Source organism: Anoplophora glabripennis, unplaced genomic scaffold (genome assembly GCF_000390285.2).
Source record: "Anoplophora glabripennis isolate ALB-LARVAE unplaced genomic scaffold, Agla_2.0 scaffold42, whole genome shotgun sequence".
NCBI lineage: Eukaryota > Metazoa > Arthropoda > Insecta > Coleoptera > Cerambycidae > Anoplophora > Anoplophora glabripennis.
This window is the reverse complement of record NW_019416219.1, coordinates 377,835-391,891: the sequence shown is the minus strand read 5'-3', so window position 1 is coordinate 391,891 and position 14,057 is coordinate 377,835. Positions and strand designations below refer to the sequence as shown.

The following is a 14,057-nucleotide window of genomic DNA, read 5'->3' as shown; positions in this document are numbered from 1 at the left end:
CTTTGCTGTCTTGATATCGTAGCTTTATTGTATTTTTTGAAAATTTTTAAATTATTTACATTTATTTTAATTTTGAAAAATTAAAGTACATATTTATATCGTCTGCAAAAGGAGCCGCAATACATTACACTCTTTTTTTAACACCCTGTATACAAAAAAGTAATAATAATTAGTTTTTGGATAACCATTAAAAGTCCTGGATTATTCTTTACAGTTAGACATTATTATTGCAAACATGAATTACTTTAATATTAGACCAATAAAAATATACATCGGTATGTATTTACATAATTAGTATATAATAAAACCTGAATATATCTTTCCAGAGGGTGATTCTATTCAAAATAAAGTTTTAATAATAAAGTTATGATAACGTCTAAATTGATGTCGCGTATCCAAAAAAGTTACATCTTGTAAACCGAGACCCAAATCTTACAAGAGTGAATAAAATAGAATAAAACGCCGCTTAGGCGTACTAAAAAAATAGGGGGTCTATGGGTACTGCAAACCCCTCTCCCCTCCGTTTTCGCATTGATTTTTAAACCAAAATTCTACAAAAAGTGTGCTGACTTAAGATCAAATTATCTGTTAAATTTCAAATAAATATCTTTTCAATCACCGGAGTTATCAATAAAAATCATTTTTTAAATTTTAATTTTGACACCCCGTATTTTGAAAATGGGGCTCCGATATGAAAAGTGGCATAAGAAAAGTCCCATTATTTTAGTGCAAACAATATGTTGTTAACTGCTTGACCTACTAATTTGTAACACCCTGTATAGTGAATATGTATTTTATATTATCTTCACTTCCACAATGATTTATTAATTACATGTTTTTTCCTTAAATGTGATAAGTTTTATAGCATTTCTAATGCAGGGTGTCCCGAAATTCATGCAAAAAATTTGGTCACAGATTCTTAAGATAAATTTAGGGGACCCATATTTTTTATTTTTGCCAAGTGGCCCCCTCTTTCGGAGTTACAGCCCCCTGAAGTCCGCCACTAAGAATAATCTTTTGTTTATATCTCAGAACCGTGTTGTACGAGAATCACTAAATTTGGTACACAGGGGTTTTATGACATGTGGAAGCTCACAGTGCTACGTTTTTTGGCGGGGAACCCCTTAAGACAATTTTTCGTGGGCCCCCTCTTTTGGAGCCAAAAAATTTTGGTAACATATTTAAATTTCTTAAAAATTATTAGTCCACTAGAAAGCCATTAAATTTAGAAACTTTTTGCCTCTTTATACTTTTTTCGTAAAACGCAATGTTTTCGAGAAAAATGTTAAAATGTGATCGAATACATATCGTGATTAACCATTTTCCTCAAAAACATTGGGTTTTACGAAACAAATATCAAGAGACAAAAAAGTTTCTAAATTCAATGGCTTTCTAGCTAACTAATAATTTAAAAAAATCAAATTTGCGACCAAATTTTTCTGGTTCTAAAGACAAGGGGCCCACGAAAAAGTGTATTAAGGGGCTTTCTCGCCAAAAAGCGTAGCACTGTGATATTCCCCATGTCATAAGACCCCTGTGTACCAAATTTAGTGATTCTCGTACAACATGGTTTTGAGATATAAAAAAGACTCCTTAGGGGGCAGATTTCAGGGGGCTGTAACTCCGAAAGAGGGGGTCAGTTGGCGAAAAGAAAAAATACGGGTCTCCTAAATTTGTCTTAAGAATCTATGGCCAAATTTTGTTGCATGAATTTCGGGACACCCTGTATACCGGAGCACATATATTTTTTTATTTATCCATTTAAATAAATATCTATTTACATTTTATTTACAACTTATTATGANTTTATTTATCTATTTAAATAAATATCTATTTACATTTTATTTACAACTTATTATAAATGTAAAATTATAATCTCTTCGGTTGTATTTTTTAGGTCCATAACATCAGTGACCTGAAGAGCAACTCTTCAAAAGGTCAAGTGAATGCTAAAATTTCATAAAAATTGCTTTTTTTTAAATTCAAGGGCTTTATAACTCACTTATGTACCTCCTTACTAAAAGACTATTGTTAGTTTTTTATTATTAAAATTAAAACAAAAAGTAATATTCCTATTTCATATTTATTGTTTTTACTATACATATCATCAAAAATTTCAGCGTTGAATATCAACCAGGTAAATTATTGCTCATCGGATGTACTATCAGTAGATCCATTAGGATAGAAATATCCAGGTCCCAAAGGTGTTGCAAACGATCCAGAGAATCTTAGTCCCGAACTTTTATTCTCGTCGGAGAAAGACTCAGAATTATCAGTACTTTCACCAAAATTCGGAAAACTTGGTTTCGAATCCTCACCTCCATCAAAAGTTTTGTCAAAGTTTGGAAAACTTTGTTTCGAGTTTCCATTCCCACCAGAAGAAGGCCCACCGAAATTGGGAAAACCTTGTTTCGAATTTTCATCATTTCCGCCAAAGGAAGATCCAGAATTATCATTACTTCCGCTAAGATTGGGAGGACCTCTATCTCTATTTGGCGTGGAAGAAGATTTCGTTGAGGCTACTAAAATGATTAAGATAGCCACCTGAAAATTACCATAAATAAAAAATTTAACTGTCAGTTTTTAGTTAACATATACGTATTGTGATTGTTATATTTTCCCTGAAAATATATTCAAAAACTTACAATTGGTTTACAAAATATAGTGAAGCAAAACATAGTTACTTTTAATTCAAGTAAAATACTAATATCTCATAGAAATTGTTTGCATTATATAGGTAGTACTGGAAAAGCACGCCACCAAAAAAAACTACATGTAGATTGTAGAGAATCGTATCATTCCTTAAACATGACCATTGTTATATTTACGATCAGATTAAAGAGAAGTAATATTTTTTTATGTGTTTATGTTTAAGCATGACATTTACACAGTCACTTAATATTTCTCTTTAATTTGAACGGTGCATGGAAAGTAGTATATTATTATTTAAATCATACCCAAATAGAAAATCCATATTAAAAGAGAGTTCCAACCACCATACAGATAAGACCAGGGTGGTAGATGGTAGATAATCATGGTCATATAGATAGTTGCAGCATGTGTTATCCAATACCCAGGCAGCTAACTGAAAATTGAAGATGAATTGTATTTTTAAGTTTAGCTTAACAGAAAGGGAAGAAATATGTAATTGGAGGTGAAATAGATTCAAAAGAATATTAAATAAACCGTAAAAATAAAATAGTAAACCGTAAAAATAAAATAAAATATAAACACTTATTGTCAGTTTATAAATCATTTTGAAATATGGACAATGCCGACATGGCGAAATTGGTCTCTTTATATATAACAAAAATAAAGACAACGTCTTTATTACAGTTCTGGTATTACTTTGGATAGTTTTAAACATTAAAACTTAATAAAATTATTAAGTCAACAAATAATTCGTTATATTATTTTTCCATGCAAAATGTACTTTATTAATTATTATTAAAACTTAATTATACTCTAAATTCACTTTTACCGACTTCAAAACCTGTAATTTTTCTTTGAATTTCGATTTTTGTTTTATATATATCTACGTTTTATTACGTCTTCTAAAGTGTGTTAATCTTTTGTACAACATAATCTGACAACTTATTGTGAGTTTATTATTGAAATTACAAAAAAGTTTTTAATAATAAACTCAAATATGTTGTCAGATTATAGTGACTAACCCTGTACAACGCTGTTTTGTCTACATTTTTAATCCCAAAGCAAATAAATGTAAATAAATACGTAAAAGACTACTACTACTTTCGTTTCAGAAAAAAGGGAAGCAATGACAAAGAAGTTTTACACGAGAGCATATTGTATAATAATAAACAAACAAGGATTATTAATTGCAATAATTATGTGGCACGATGAATTATTGTGTGTAACCCGCACCTTCGCCATTTCATACAATCTGTTGTGTAATATTTCCTCTTCCAGCTTTCTTTGTATAAAAGAAATACCGTGAAGTAAAATAATGCACTGTTCGTTCAAAATTGATCATTACTTTGAAATTTATAGCAACATAATATAAATCAGTAGTAGCAGTCACAATTCATGACTTGATATGTGGCTCAAATTTAAACATTTAAATTAAATATTTTCGGAAAATAATATATTTTTTGGAAGTTGAGAAACTATTTACAAGAATCAAGTGTCAACAAAATATGCATAGATTTCAAGATTTAGTTTAAAATTTGTTTAGTAATTCTAACGATTTAATAAATTAATAAATCTTCAAGTAATTTTTTTCTAAAAACTCAAATTGTATTTAAGTTAAATTTAACATATTTTTGTTTGTCTATATTCCATAGAGGTATAAGATATCATTTATTATCATAGGATAAGATATATTTATGGTTAAGCAAAACTAAATTTGTAAAATTAATTTCTTGACCAAAACTTTTGGTAGTTTGTTAAAAAAAGTTAGTAATTACAGATAAGATTAATCTAAAAAAATATTTTAAACATATAAACATTGGTTACTAATATTGAATTGTAGAATAAAGCTACAGGGAAACAATTCTGTTGGCACAAAAGTTATATAACAGATATAGATTAAAACAAACAAAAAAGAGCTCAAAATAAATTTAAAGTCTTTCGCCCACCCAAAAAATCACTTACCTACTATATGTTTTGTATCTGTATGTGGATAACAGTTCAAAACATTCAGTCATTCATTCGAAAGTTTCCTGTATTAGATTTTGCTACGAGTGAATAATATAATCCAGTAGTCCAAATGCAGTATATATTCCATATTTGGTTAAACTCTTATTTAACATACTACAGTAAAGTTTTTGTAATAATTATAGCAATGTAAGAATCCGATTTCCCTAAATTATGCATTTTTATGAGTTTGTTTGTGAGAGGCTTACAAAGACACCAGCACTGACTGCTTTATATCACTTCCTCTGATACAGCTAGGCGAGGCTTGCGATTTTTACCCATTCATCCACATATCCCAACCCACGTGGACACGGGAACAAAACATCGGCATAAATATAGAAATGTAACAATAACCAGTGTTACGTTTTCCGCCTACCACGTATTTAAAATTGTTAATCACTTAACGGTTCTGTAGCGGATTTGAGAAAAAAGTACTGAGGTAATATGCGATATTTTACATATTCTTGAAAGCCTTTATCAGCTTTACTAAAAATGTATAATTCCGTCTCGCATTGAAGGTCGTTCGGTTAGCTGTATATAAAGCAGGGTTGATCTATATATAAGTAATTAATACCTGGTTTCTCCGTGACATGTTAAAACACAATACGTAAGATGAACAGTCTGGTAAGGCTCCTCTTTTAACTATTTACAAGAGCTACTAATTTTACTAAACCCCCTGCTTTTATTAGCTAGACACTTACTTTAACAAATGTCAGTTCTTCCAATAAATGGGAACCACCTTAAATTTACAATGGCTGTAATAATTGTCATAAAAAAATAACATATTCTAAAGAATTTACAAATTACAGTCAAATCATAAACATATTTTTTTTATCTTGAATTTCTTTGTAAGTTTTTTGTGTATCCTCTAAATTAATTTAAATTTAATTTTTATCCATGTCTACTTGATTCAAAGAGGTATTACATACTAAAACTTGGTACATAGGAAATATCTTATTATTTTGTAAAAAACTCTACTGCAATTTACTTGATTTTTTAGGTATTAGATATTTTTTAAATCTTATCATCTCACTTTGTTTAATTTTAATTTGTCGGAACTATTAACTTAAACTTATTAAAAGAGAATAAAAAACACAAGAGCTAATAATAGAGTACATGTTTCTTGAAAATACTAGTATCACTTACATATATCTGACATACAGGGTATGTTTACGGACAGCAGTATGTTAATATACACATAAAAGTGAAAAAAATGTTATCATTTTGTGATTGGAAGAATAGTTTTCAATACATTGAAGTTTAAAAAATTACATTTAAATATGGGCATTACTATTTCTTTAAATGTTAAAAGATCGTTAGTTGACCTTCTCGTTTATCAGACCTAACTTTTTTATGGGTCTATTTAAGGTTTTTGGTGTACAGAATACTACAATTTACTCAGGAGACTTGCTAGAATACATCTTTTAGACATTCATAGAAATAATACCACAGATTATACATAATTATGTAATTCAGTTTGTGGAGTTCAACAATGTGCAAATGTGTACTTAGTAAGTAATGGCTATCATTTCCAATAGGTACTATAATTATTAATCTTGTTTTCTTTTGTGTTTGTATACCTATTTGTTTATTAGATACGTTTAATAAAAAAAATCGAATTTCAGTTCTTTTAAACCCGATATCTTGAAAACTGTTTATCAAAGCACAAAACGGTAAATTTATTGGTCGATATGCTATTTTATTTCTTGTTATGTTCCTCTATTATTATTATTAAAAAAACATTTCCTATGTTTTTAAAACAGATGATATATTTTAGGTTATGTTATTATCCACTTGAAAGCTTTTAACACATATTCCTACATCTACTTTTTATATTTAACTTCAAAATTAATTTTATAATAATTGAGACATGTCCTCCTGTAATATTGTTATTAGATATCTGCAATTACTATATTTCCTTAATTTGCTATTGGTTTTTCAGGTTTACTTAGATTTTGTAATGATAAACGCAATAAAGTAATGTAACTTGAAGAAGGGCACTCCTTAGATTTGAAATTATTCAAAGAATTTTATAATTAGTTTCAATGTCTTTCATTTAATATGACAAACGAGAAATACGACATGACGCAATTTTCTCAGGGTATTTATTGTTTCACATACAAGCATTATATGTAATTGCTACAAATATGATTAATTTTTATTGAAAGTCGAAAGTTACTTTCTTCATCAGACATAATATTATAGAAATATGTCTAAAATTAAAATACTCAAACATGTAAGTTTATGTAAACTACTTAACCCAAAAATAATGTGTCTAAAAACTTGAAATACTCTAAAAATTAAATAAACAGTGTGAAAATGATTTTGAAATCCATTTCTTTTTAAGGTGGTAACTGTTTTCGCCGTTTTGGCGACTGTAACAAGCACCTTCGGCTCCGGAATCGGACTGCTCCACCCTGGACCCCTGGGTCCTTCCGGAATAGTTACAGCTGCAGGTGCAAGCGGGCCTTCAGGAATAGTTACTGGGGCGGGAGCCGCAGGACCCTCTGGAATTGTCACAGGCGCGGGAGCCATCGGACCAACTGGACCTAACGGAGCTATTTTAGCTGCCCCAGCTGCTGTCATAGGTGCCCCTGCTGTGATAGCTGCTGCTCCATCACTAGTCGCGGGATCCGCCTTAGCAACGGGCGCCGCGCTAGCCGCAGCCCAGACATCCGCAGCCGTTCAAACCTCAGCAGCAATTCAAGCCTCAGCAGCCATCCAAGCTTCAGCTGCGGCCCAAGCGTCAGCCGCCGCGGAAGCCTCAGCTGCCGCGCAAGCCTCAGCCGCAGCCCAAGCGACAGCGGCTGCGCAGGCGTCCGCAGCAGCCCAAGCATCTGCCGCAGCTCAAATACAGGCGGCCTCCAGAATAGCAGCGGCCAATGAAGTTGCAGTTGCAAGTCGAGCTGCCGAAGCAGCCTACGTCGCGGAAACCAGTCGTCAGGTAGCAGTGGCACAAGTAGCAGAAGGTACAAGGCAAGGACTTGCAGCTCAGGTAGCGGATCAAGCCGGCGCAATTGCAGCGGCCCAAACGGCGGCGGCGGTACAAGCAACGGCTACAGCCCAAGCAAACGTGGCGGCTCAGGCAACAGCGCAGGCTCAAGCGGCAGCCGCGGCCCAGGCAAACGCAGCGGCCCAGGCAAACGCGGCGGCTCAGGCAAACGCAGCGGTTCAGGCAAACGCAGCAGCCAACGCAGCTGCCACAAACTTAGCGGCGGCCAATATAGCGGCGGCCGCCAATACGGCTGCAGCCGTTAATTTAGCAGCCTCTACTAGGATCGTAACTCCGGTCGTAGCAGCCGGGCCCATTATAGCAGGGCCAGTCGCAGTGGCTGCTCCCCTCGCCATTGGCGCTACTATTGCTGGCCCTGCTGCGGCTACGGTGGTCTCTGGAGGTGCTCTGGGGGCGGCTACAGCGGCTGGACTTGCTAAGGCTGGCATCATTGCTGCTGGTGCCCGTGGACATGGTTGGTAATCGACTGATCGTAGAAAATATTCATATTGTTTTTTTCTGTCTCTTAAGCGTTTAGTTATATTTATGTATATTTATGTTAGTATTTTTTAATAAATATAAATTTGACACCAACTGTAATGTTATTAAATTTAATCTCTTATCTTTTAAATTTATCCTAAAAAATATTTTGTTTACTCTTTTACAATATTCGTATTTTTTAAACAGAATTATCTTTGTCTTAGGTGATATTCCTAAATGTACAGATTGTTTTGTAATAAAGCGTTGAATACTTGTATATTTATTTTAGTACTAATAGTTAAATTTGGAAACCTGCAATTGATACGGGTCCGTTCCCCCTCGTTGAAAAAACTGGAATTAAACAATTTTTAGAAATGTTCATAAAGTCACAATGCGAAATCGATTGTAATATAATTATAAATTTTACAGTTAGAGTTTACTCGAATAGGAAAATCAGCATAATTTTATTTACGTTAAATTTTTCGAAAATCTAGCTGACGCAGATGGACTTGTATGTGCTGTTAGAATAGATAATATTTGCTTCGTTAACTCTTAATATACATGGTAAACAGTGCATTTTAAGGCTTCATGTCGTCAATATGGAACGCTGACTGATGGTAATATGGACCTGAATTTCATATAGATAGGTACAGTAGATATAATCTTATTTAAATTTTATATTAAAAACATGTAACATATTCTTCATAATTTTTAAGTATATACAAGTGTATTAACGTAACACGCTGCTAATATTATACATAATTGTATTATGTATTTTAATAAATAAATAAATAAATATTGTTCCTATAACATGTGACTGAAAACGCTCCGTTTTCGAGACTGCATATGGGTTTAAAAAATATCACATTTTTTAAATATCTTTTAAGATGCTTCGATTAGGTTTATGAAACATGTGCTAATAAATTAACTAATTTTGCTGACGAGTTGGTTTAAAAATCCAATGTTTTGACAACACCAAAAATTTTGGAAATTGGATAAGTAGATTCAATTTGAGTTACTGTTTCTAAGAAAAACGTCTTTCATTTCATATTTCGTTAAATTAAAAATAAGCTTGTAACACATTTGAATAAATTGAAAATAGTGTTCTTGTCGCAAAAAGTATAGAATTTTTTTATTAGAAATATAATTTTGATAAGATTGTGATTAAGGAACGTCCATAAAATCATTAACGTAGGATTTTTTTATTTTCTGAAGTAATAGTAGCTTTGTAAAATTTTTTTTAATTCGAATGGCCACACAGTGTATTCTTAATAAAAAGTTCTTTTATATTTTTTAGTGAGATGGATATTATTGGAGTTATTTTCGATTTATTCAACTATGTTTCAGTTTTTTTGGGAAATACCAATTGGAATTAAATGTCATTTTCAAAATTCCAAAATTTTAAATGATGTCGAAAGTTTAAGGTTTTAGTGCTTTCCAATATCTCCAGCACTTGTTATGAACAAATAAATGTAATAGTTTTTTAAATTTCAGCACCGTTTCGAAAAGCGAAGCACAAAGCAGAACAATATTCTCTACCAGATAAATTAAAAAATGCACATTATCCCTTAAAAAAAATAACCATCATCTGTCATTAAAGTATGCGTTGAAAAACAAGTGGGGGGGGGCAAATACCAGTCAATAGTATTTTTGGAGTCATTAATCCTAATTTTTTGTTTTTTGTTTTGAAAACGCACAAAAAATGGCGGAGTTTTAGAATACTCCCGCTCGGTATAGCATAAAATATTAACTATTTAATAATAAAACATTTAATTGCACAAATTACATTAAAACACACCAGATTAACAGAAGGTAATAAAATTTATTTACTGCTAAATTAAAAAAAAAAGTCCACAGCTTATGTGGAAGTGGGTGTAGGATATTATTAATGTTTAATGTCCATAATCAATAAATAAAGAACTTCTAGAAATGTCCATTAACTTGGCTCAGTTTTATTTGGTACCTAAACGCAATGACGCAGTAGCATACGTATATCTAAAAAAATTAAAAGAATATACTGATTTTATTGAAACTAAAACTTTACTTTTCTACATCAAGAAAATATAAGAAATACGGAAAGCAAAATAATAAATTAGTCATTTAAAAAATTAAAAATGAAACTTTGACACACTGTAATAATTATGTTGTGGTTTTGAAGTACTAGGTGCTGTTGATATTTTAGCAGGCGTCATTGTTTAAATGTATATAAAAAAACTCATCACCATCTAAGTTTTATCCGTATTAGGTAAGTAAATATTTGCACATATGTACACTGTACACCAACAATTTTATGTCCATTATCATAATCTCCATTAAGAATAGAAAACTATCACTTTATTAAAACTTAATTTTAACGCACCTTTTCAACATTAAGCAAAAACTGATGGCAAACTGTAAACTTGATCTTAATTCAATCAATTCCTTATGAAATTAACATTCATTTTGCATACATTAAGTCTTTTTGGAATGCGTACTTAATTATTTTAATAATCTATAATATCTCAGTTACTTACCTCGTTAAAATGAAATATATTAATTAATGAGTAGTTTGCTGTATTGCGAAATATAACTATTCCACACCCTAAGAAAGTTGTGACAGCTAAACAATGATAATGATGCAAATATTAATACAAATTACAGAATTTTAAGAAGCAACTCAAAAATTTATAAATTGTACCATCTTTTTTAATACTGGATTGTAAAGATGTACCTAGCTGCTATGCTTATTTTTTTCTCTACACTTTAATGAAAAATCTCTATTAATTACAATGTACAAGTAATTATATTAATATGTAACCATATTTTGAAACACCATAAGAAAATGAAGGTCAATAATAACTATATATACTGGGGTGCGTGCTTTTCTCGTTGCATTGTTTGACTCCTGAACCGAACACGATCACCATGAACGCCCTGGTAAGTTTTTTCTGTTTATAGTTGTAGGACGCCAAGGTTTCAAACGGATTTGAATAGATTTGAATTTTTGCCTATATTTAATGTATAAAAAATGTGAATTTTACTCGAAATCCATAAACGATATCGAAATTTTGTAAGAGCTAAAAAATCTTTTAAAATAGTGCTTATTTTTTAACATATAAATTCTGTCGTCATTGGCATACACACAAAAAAGTTACGGATAGTCAGTGGCGCACAGGCACTAGAAATAGAACATCCTGTATATGTATTCTCTCCAAATTCTATATTTACCTTGCCCTTATATAAAAAAATAAGTGTACCAAATTTGAAGTTTCTAAGAAAAATAGTTTTCAAATTATTTGAAAAAATAGGTTATCTAACATATTGTATATTTAGAAGGCTATATCTCAGTAGGCGTGCACCTTTGTATATATGTAAGTTAGGCTAAATAGTCTTATTTTCATCCAAGGAACCTGTAGTCAAGCGTTGTCCAACCTTTTCAGGGACGCCCTGTATATCTATATCTGATTTAAAAAACTATATATTTCATTAATATTTAAAAAAAGTTGTATCCCAAAATATTTTCATTTTTTCACGTTGTTGTGTAACACCCTGTATAGTTTTAAATTTATCTAACCGTATCATGTTTTACAAATTGCTAATTTGTACCAAATTGTTAAAAGCTAAGCAAAAAAGTCAAGACAATATTTACATTAAAAAAAAAATTTTTATTCTCCAGTGGCGTATCGTAAGTTTTGAGGAAAATGTAACAATCGATCGGTAATTACATTTCCAATTAAAACTTTTCAGATCATCGCCGTCTTCGCCTGCATGGCAGTAGCGTCCGCCTCCCCCTCAGGATGGGGCCTAGGGGCCCCCGGAGCGATCCTTGCGGCACCCGCCGCCGGCGCCCTTTGGGGTGCCCCAGTCGCCGCTGGTATCCTAGGCGCACCCGCCATCGGTCTCGGTGGGGCTGGTGTCGTTACCCGTGGAGGCGGCGTCGTCGGAGTCAGTGCCGCCGGAGCCACTGTCGCCGGCCCACCAACCGCCCCTGCTACTATCATCGGACCATCTGGAACTGTCAGCGCCAAGGGGCTCTGGGGACCAACTCTGGCTGGAGTCGCTGGTGCTGGCTGGTAGACCTAAAGCAATGCTTATAAACTTTACGTATTAGGTTTAGAACGTGGTGATGTCGTCCTTCAGCTAATGCGTTAACGCGATAATTACCGCAACGAAAGACTTGGTTCATACCGATAATTGCCTCGATACCTGACCCTTTTGTTTTGTTTTGTAAATAAATAACTATAGAGCAAATACTAGACAATAAATATATAATTCGTATGTGTCTATTATATTTTACTTAACCCTGCACTGAAATAATTTGAAGAATTTCATCACAGAGTAAGCATAAATGAACAAAAAGGTGTATTTTACAAGGGCGTAAGATTAACAGTTTTCAAAATACAGCGAGTATTAATATTGGGGAGTTTTATCACAACGTGACAACATCGCTTAACCTAATGTTACACAGCTGATGCACACCACGTGTGCACGCGGCAGACTTGTCCTACGGAATAACAAAAATGTTGCAGATTTTAATAATTTCTTTTCTCGAAAATGGTTGAGTTTAGGACCCATGTCATATAAGGTTTTTTTGTTTATTTTAATGTATTCTATCGCATCTTAAAATTAAGTCAGTCAATCTTCTAACACCCTGTATTTATATAGGTATAAATATTAGTATTTATCAAAATGTTTTTCCAGATTGTCTAAAAATTTGAAAAGTAGTTCCAATATATAAAAAAGGAAATACAACAAATTCGTCTAATTATTGACCTATTTTTACGTTATACCCTATTGTGCAAAGATTTTTCAAAATGTCTTAAAAATACAAATAATAATTTTCAAAAATTGAAAATCTTTACAGTGATAATCAGTTCGGATTCAGAAATAATCGTTCTACAATTTTGGCAACAGATAATTTGATTAATGAAATCAATTCAGGCTTTGAGCAAAAGCAATTCTTATATTCATCATCTTTACACCCTAGAAATCTTTTAATGGCATGAATTTCTTATAAACAAATTGCATTTTTATGGCTCTTCAACGCCTAATATTGAACTTATAGCTTCGCATCTTACCAATAAACTACAATACGTAACTCAAGATAATCTTAGAGTACCTTGTTTCACTCTCTGTGCAGGAGTTCTTCAGTGCTTGGGCCTGCGCTGTTCTTGTTTTATGTCGACGATCTGTAGATTGTACTTTATTAAATATTCGATTTATTGATGAAACAAATATTACCGGGCGAGGTTTTAAATTAAATGATTTAACTTGAGAAAGTAATAGTGAAAAATTCTCTGATTCATATCAGCCGGTGGTGTAGATACTATAAAATACTGCTACTGAATTCCCAAAATTTCCACGTCACAAAGTTTTTCGAAAATTTGATTATTGCTTTTGATTCCCAAAAAAATGATCTCTTATACAGGGTGTCCCACTAAGGTTGACGAGGTACGATATTAGGGAAAGCATAAGCCCTAGATCATCGGGAAAGACATTTTGATCAATAAATCAATCAAGAGAAATCGCTGGAAATAGTTTTCAAGCTCGGTCGCTAGGGGGCGCAATCTACATACCCAAACATAGAGTTGAATTTTTCTTAGAAATGTTTCCTATATCCCTATTCAGGTATATTAAATAGTAAGTACAAATATGGATAATGTCTGATCAGAAAACTTTTTCTCTGCCAAGATCGTAAAATTACTCAAATAAACCCTTTGGCAAGCTTTTGTTAGGCTCATTTTTTATTTTTGCACTTCTTGTAAAATAATAACAATAAATACAATTTAAAGCAAGCAGTATTTACCAACTTCAGTTGCAGATATGTTATTTGCAGGCAACTTGCCCGAGACGACGACTTCTTATCTGCATCAGCAACTTGTCTAGACCACCCTGTATGTAACAACTTGTAGAAGTGTAACCTCTTTTTGTGCATTGTCATGAACAATTT

General features: G+C 32.4%; 3 protein-coding genes across 4 annotated transcripts; 2 read left to right on the top strand and 1 right to left on the bottom strand.

The window, feature by feature from the left end:
• Nucleotides 1-2,087: 2,087 nt before the first annotated feature.
• Nucleotides 2,088-4,965, bottom strand: LOC108905457. 2 transcript variants are annotated; one of them, XR_001964268.1, is made up of 3 exons: nucleotides 4,615-4,965; nucleotides 2,958-3,085; nucleotides 2,088-2,544 (listed from the first exon to the last, which is right to left on the bottom strand). XR_001964268.1 is itself a non-coding variant. In XM_018708328.1 (3 exons), the coding sequence occupies exons 2-3, from the start codon at nucleotides 2,676-2,678 to the stop codon at nucleotides 2,143-2,145; spliced, it is 435 nt and encodes a 144-aa protein (XP_018563844.1). In that variant the 5' UTR covers nucleotides 2,679-3,085; nucleotides 4,615-4,947; the 3' UTR covers nucleotides 2,088-2,142. The 2 variants fall into 2 exon arrangements, 1 of the variants encoding a protein (XP_018563844.1); XM_018708328.1 differs by having other exon boundaries at nucleotides 2,646-3,085; nucleotides 4,615-4,947.
• A 208-nt stretch (nucleotides 4,966-5,173) lies between these two features.
• On the top strand, nucleotides 5,174-8,206 carry LOC108905456 (glycine, alanine and asparagine-rich protein-like). Its single transcript, XM_018708327.1, has 2 exons — nucleotides 5,174-5,280; nucleotides 7,004-8,206. Exons 1-2 carry the CDS (start codon nucleotides 5,269-5,271, stop codon nucleotides 8,129-8,131), a joined length of 1,140 nt encoding a protein of 379 aa, XP_018563843.1. The 5' UTR covers nucleotides 5,174-5,268; the 3' UTR covers nucleotides 8,132-8,206.
• A 2,751-nt stretch (nucleotides 8,207-10,957) lies between these two features.
• On the top strand, nucleotides 10,958-12,389 carry LOC108905405. Its single transcript, XM_018708241.1, has 2 exons — nucleotides 10,958-11,044; nucleotides 11,855-12,389. Exons 1-2 carry the CDS (start codon nucleotides 11,033-11,035, stop codon nucleotides 12,182-12,184), a joined length of 342 nt encoding a protein of 113 aa, XP_018563757.1. The 5' UTR covers nucleotides 10,958-11,032; the 3' UTR covers nucleotides 12,185-12,389.
• The last annotated feature ends 1,668 nt before the right edge of the window (nucleotides 12,390-14,057 follow it).

What these genes read in the sequence shown, in the direction of transcription:
- LOC108905457 (XM_018708328.1), bottom strand. Translation starts at nt 2,678, where the DNA reads ATGTTTTGCTTCACTATATTTTGTAAACCAATT. An exon ending in CTATATTTTGTAAACCAATT is followed by an intron (nt 2,545 to 2,645) that starts GTAAGTTTTTGA and finishes GGTAATTTTCAG; the next exon opens with GTGGCTATCTTAATCATTTT.